Below are 6,000 nucleotides of genomic sequence, written 5' to 3'. Positions count from 1 at the left end.
TATATATATATATATAAAGATCTTTTAGGTATACGGAGGCAATATCTTATTTAAGCACTGAAATACCAATTAGAACAGTCTGGTACTCATCACAAAACAGACAACAGAAACCAGAAACAGACACAGACATAAATATTTTTCAATTTACTAAATGACAGGTGACATTTTAAGTCAGTAGGGAAAGTATTTCTTCTCAGTAAGTCATGGTAAAACTGCCTAGCCATATTGGGAAGATTCCCTCCCATAAATTTCACATCAAATAAATTCCATCAAATAAATTAATCTAATTAGTATTTAATCTTGCAGATAACGAAAGACATTCTAAGCAAGACTCCAAACACAGAAACCATAAAAAGTTTTTTTAAAAGACCACTAGACTTAACCATCCCTGCTTTTTCCTTTTTCAGACCAAGTGAGGGAATAGGGAAGAACTATTAACAAAACTAAAATATAAATTACAAAATTATAACCTGTGAAAAATGAAGCTCTTAGAAATGTAGGGGAAAACACAAGCGCTCCAATAAGAGCAAAGAATTCAAAAAGTCAAATTTACAGAAGTTTATGACAAAAGGTCAATAAACCTACTACTTGAAGAAATATAAATTTGAAAACAAAGTATCAATTTCTGCCTAATCAGATGAACTATCCAGTGTTAAAAGTATAGAAAATCCAGCACTATCCCACTATTGGTAAATGTGTACTTTGGTACAACTCAAGAAACATCTATAAACCTTCAAAGTGCTCTCACTGCCCCAGCAATTCCACTTTTAATAGCCTATCATGAACATGGATGTTCATCACTGCAGTGTTTATAATAAAGAAAATATAAAAAGGCTAAAGGTCAGACCAAAAGGACTAATAATATGAAGCCATTAAAACTAAAATTATAATATAGGTCTATACTTGTTGATATGGAGAACAAAACATGACTTTATGATATCAAATTTCTAAAGGTTATGATACCACATACACAGTAGTTCCATTTCTACAGAAACATGTATGTATGCACACAAGTGTATTAACAGAAAATCCTGGAAGAACATACACTGAAATACTAAATATCTACTATGACTGAAATAAGTATGCGGCAATCAACAGCGAATGTAAATATAAACTGCCAAAAAAGGAATCTTAGTCTCCTAATAAACTAAGAAGCAAAAACTCTTCAATTGTATGGCACAAATATATTCACTGTATTTGAACAAAATAAAAAGATACAGAAAGGAAAAAAATCAAGAATGATATAATACGTAATTTGGTGGGTCTACATAATATTTTATCAAAAAGGAAAAATAAGCTTTTCAAAATAGTACATAATGCTTAACTCAGTTATGCCCTTATCCTGTCCCCAAAACTCCACAATCACCTGGTGAATGGCTCGAATCAGGACCAGAGGGTCTTGTTACAAATTTCTTCTTTTAGAAAATAATGAGATGTATTAGTTGACTTGATTGTGATAATCATGTCACAACATATACCAAATCGTCATGCTGTACATTTTAAACACACGCAATTTTACTTGTCAATTATACCGCAATAAAAGCTGGGGGGAGGAGAATGATGGATTCTACTGATCATGTGTATATTCAAAGAACAGGGGAAGAGAAGGGAGACACAGAAAAACAAATGAAGCTTCAAAGACATTCTGGAATTCCAAATGAGAGAATGATTCAAATGTAGCATAAAAAAGCCATCTTCAAAAGACAAATTATATTTTAAAAAGGGGTGGGTGGGTGGGTGGGTGTGTGTGTGCACGCGTGCGTGCGTGCGTGCACGCGTGCGTGCACACAACCCACAAAGAAAGAACACTTAAAGATAATAAGAATTTCTCAAAAATCTTACTAGACCACTGATTAAAGGATTAATGTAACTAACAGTAATATTTGAAATCATCAAACTGTTCTGAAAAAATAAAACTATACACTTTTAACTCTCAATTAATACTCACTGTATTCTAGCTTCTTTCTCTTCTTTTTCTCTTTCAATTGTTCTTCCTCCTCCCTGACTCCCTCTTCTTCTTCTCTTTGCTCCTCTCCCAAAGCATCATAAAATACTGGATCACGATGAGCAGATTTCCTCTGGAAATGCTTAGCTTTGGATCCTCCTTTAACAAGTACAACTTTTCTTTTCAAACAAGTGCAGCCAAACATGCAGTCTGGTCGGCGGCAGTGAGCAGGCTGGCGCTTCTCCAAAGCTAGACTGGAACACACGCAACCCAATCGACAGAAGTCATTGTTGCATGGAGGGGCTCGTTTCCTTATGATTGTGTGGATGGGTTTAGTTTTGAGAGATGCCTAAAGTTAAAATAAAAAATTGTAAATCTACTGAATCATACCCCAACACCACCCACAACTTACAAGTCATATACTGGTCTGCCTTTTTGGACTCTGAACACTCAGTACTAATAGTACAAGATCAGCAGTATATTTAAAGGACAGCACATGAATATAATCAGGACTCTGAACAATCTGCCTTTCTAAAGCATAGTACAGACAAGAGAATATTTAAATTAATTATGGCCAGAATATCAACAGTGGTGAATTTATTTTCAATAGAAATCACATGTAATGTTCAAAGGCAGGGGCTGACAAGACCCACAGGCCAAATCCAGCCTGTTTCATCAAGTTTCACTGGAACACAAAACGTCTGTGGCACTGTAACAGCAGAGTTGAGTAAATGCAACACAGTGTGTATGGCTTACAAAAGCCTAAAGTATTTACTACCCGGCCCTTTACAAAAATAGTTTGCTGACACCTGCTTTCCAGTAACTAATAAAAAGGGAATAGGATAATATGTACATAACAGTCTTTAGGAATGATTAATAATAAAGGACACACTGTGTATTTAATCCCAACATCCGATGATCTTCAGGTCTAGAATTTAGTCACATAATTTAAAAATGGAAGGTAAGGCACACAAATTTCATGAGCAAAAAAATAAATTAGTCACATGCTGTTTTATCATTTCACATGCACTAGAGGCTGCTAAGATAGATAAATCAATAATAAGTGAAAAATTCTCAATATAACATTTTATAAACTACAAAAGCTTTTTTCCACAGGTTTATAATTTTTAAAAATTTTCTGAAATGTACTTTTAAGGAGAACTTTCAAAGCGGTTTTAACAAGATTAGCAAACATACTTGCCCACACGCTAGAGAATGAAATTAGAGATTTTCAGAATGGCCAGCTGACTTAACGCAAGGTGAAAGACATTATCCAAAAGCACAAATGTACTGTCTCCCTCTAGTGGCAGGAGGGGATCTACAATAAGGTGTCTAGTTACAAAGAACAAATATAGAAGACAAGAAAATCTTCTTAATTATCCTATCACTAAGGTAACTAAATGCCTCATCCTTCCGCCAAAAAGCCCATTCCCATTTCCCCTCACTAACCTAATTCTTTCCAACCATGAACTAATATGCTTCTAAAAAACCAACAGATACTTACTTGAGCAGTAAGCAGAGTTGTTAAGGATACATCTGCTCGCTCTTCAGTGATATAGGTCCTTGGTTTCCCTTCCCAAAGTGCACAGTCTTCCAGGTCCATTAGCTTCACTTGAGATTTAGACAAGCCTGGAGGGCGAGTTCCCTGTTGCTGTTGCTGCTGCTGCTGGTGTGCCTGCCGCAAACTAATTTGCTTTGGAAATGTATTTTCATCTAAAGTTGGCACAACAAAGTTATTCACCTGATTTTCTGAGATGGTACTTGAAGAATTTTTGGCAACCTTATCTCCTGGCATCATATGAGCATGTTTCTGCTTTGGTGAAACAGGGTAGGGTAAAATGGATTTATAAGATGATTTAGTTCGGCCACCAAAAGTTGCCTGTTTGTTTTGAGACTTTGCCTTTCGAGAGGCAGGGGTCACAGAATGAGGCTTCAAAGAGTAGGAGGTAGAAGGGGAAATGGTAGATTGCTTCTTTAGTACACTGTCAAGTGTTCGTACATAGCTGGTACTCTTGGTGGGAAGCTGGTATACCACAGGAGATGTGGGAGCATTAGAAGAGAAACCCATACTTGTTTCCATCAGCTTGCCTTCGTTTTCCAAGTACTCATCTAACTTATCACTACAGAAAGCAGAACGGTTTTTCAGTGGACCTTCTGAATTTCCACCTAGAAATAGAGATGTAGATACTTAAAGAAATATATGGCAGATCTTTAGATCTCTAGAAAAATATACTAAAAAAGGCCAAAAGCTTTAAGTTATAAGCTACTGAATCTTCTGAACTGTCCCTCCTCAGAACGAAGGAAAAAATATATAATATTAAACCAAGTGAAGAGATGGAATCATATATTCATTATATTAAACTCCATTATCTAAAACCATCTCATTACATATATTTACATTAATTTTTGCAAAGCGATAACAGTAATAATTAACACTAAGAGAAGAGTCTATAACCTTTGACAACTTAATTAATACCTTAGCAGAGAAACTACATTTAAGTAAAAACATAAGAGCAAAAAATATACTCAAGTCAAACCTCAACAGAACACCAAGAGATTATTTAACAGATTGTAGTACCTGGACTCTAATATAAAACATAAGGGAAGAGGCGAGGGCACAAAAAGAGATGTATAAAATTTAGTTTTTAAGGAATGAAAAAGCATAGTAGTAGACAGACAAAAATTATACTAACACTGTACAAAGATTCAAAAATGAGAAAAACTATTTTGGATACATGGTAAATTTATCTGGCTAGAATGTAAACTGCAAATAAGTGCAGTGGAAAAAGCACTAAGAAAGGAGACCAACAGGCACACAGTCAAAATGTTTGGGTTAGAAGTTTACCTGGAAGTATAATGCTGTCAGGAATCACTCTATAGCTCTGAAGTATAGAGTTCTGAAATAATACTTGAGAATGATGCTTATGATACTGCAGGAGTTGGGAGCCTGGGTGGCTCAGTCAGTTAAGCATCCAACTCTTGATTTCAGCTCAGGTCATGATCTCAGGGTTGTGAGATCAAGCCCCACATCGGGCTCTGTGCTGGGCATGGAACCCACTTAAGATTCTTTCTCCCTATGCCTCTGCCCCCACCCCCAAAAAACTAAAAAATGGAAAAAAAAAATAACTGTAGGAGTAACAAAAGAAAGTGCAATGAAAAAAGGGTGCAGGGATTATTTAAGCCTGATGTGGTTCCGGATATGGAACATAGGGAATGATCAGATATTGGCAAGACAATTATTTTCCATTTATTTTAAAGCATGTAAGAAGAGATAAAGAAAAACAACGAAAACTTACTTTTAACAAAAGGCTTTGGCCACATGTTTCAGAACACATTTACTATTTTTTAAAAAGCATTACCTTCACTCCGAGATGCAGAAGCACTATGAAACTTTCCCCTCCATCCCTTGATTTTGGTGAAGTCATTGGTCTTCCCTGTCCTAGAAACAAAGGAAAACCCAGCATCTATAAAAGAAAAAGTAAAAGAGATGACCAACATTCAAGCCAATATTTAATACCTAATTAATTAGTAAAACTTAATCTAAAATGTATACATTAAGACTATGCCACCAGGCAAAAAAATCTACCTTGGAATATCCTAAATGTCTCTACAAAGGGGCTTTTTTATTTATATCACAACTTTGTTTGACTTTACAAATGCTACACACTCACCAGGGGAGGCAGGGTTGGTTCCTGTAAGGTTCCAGAAAGGAAAGCTAGTGGCTGGAGCCAAAGGTAGCTGTACTCCCAAATATTTAAGATCAATGCTCATTGTCGGATCCACTGAATTCAATTTTAAGCCCACTGCAAGGAAAAAGAATCACAAATTACACTGGGTTGTTGCTTTTTGTTTTGTTTTGTTTTAACTTTTAAGGTGTGAGAAGAGGGTAAAGGAGAGAATGGAGAGCAGAAATGAAATAAAAATTAGAAGTGGCGAAGAGACTAAATTTAAGGTGACCCCATGATCCTCACCTCCTGATATTACTTATTTTTGTAATCCTCCCTCCTGCCCCTTGAGTATGGATAGGGCCTGTGCTTCATTTCTAACATACAAAA

The 6,000-nt window shown here is 35.8% G+C and overlaps 1 protein-coding gene across 1 annotated transcript in view; it reads right to left on the bottom strand.

Annotated features, from left to right (window-relative positions):
- MGA (MAX dimerization protein MGA) overlaps window positions 1–6,000 on the bottom strand; it is a 105,732-nt gene that overhangs the window by 49,897 nt on the left and 49,835 nt on the right. The window contains exons 6-9 of the mRNA XM_008702223.2: window positions 5,617–5,748; window positions 5,305–5,409; window positions 3,450–4,111; window positions 1,949–2,294 (exon numbers count right to left, since the gene is read on the bottom strand). Coding sequence (XP_008700445.2) covers window positions 1,949–2,294; window positions 3,450–4,111; window positions 5,305–5,409; window positions 5,617–5,748 — 1,245 coding nt within the window. The remainder of the gene's footprint in view (window positions 1–1,948; window positions 2,295–3,449; window positions 4,112–5,304; window positions 5,410–5,616; window positions 5,749–6,000) is intronic.

This window comes from Ursus maritimus, unplaced genomic scaffold, assembly GCF_017311325.1.
Source record: "Ursus maritimus isolate PB19 unplaced genomic scaffold, ASM1731132v1 scaffold_35, whole genome shotgun sequence".
In the NCBI taxonomy this organism is placed as follows: Eukaryota; Metazoa; Chordata; class Mammalia; order Carnivora; family Ursidae; genus Ursus; species Ursus maritimus.
The sequence above is the reverse complement of the archived record's forward strand: the minus strand, read 5'-3'. Positions and strand labels throughout refer to the sequence as shown.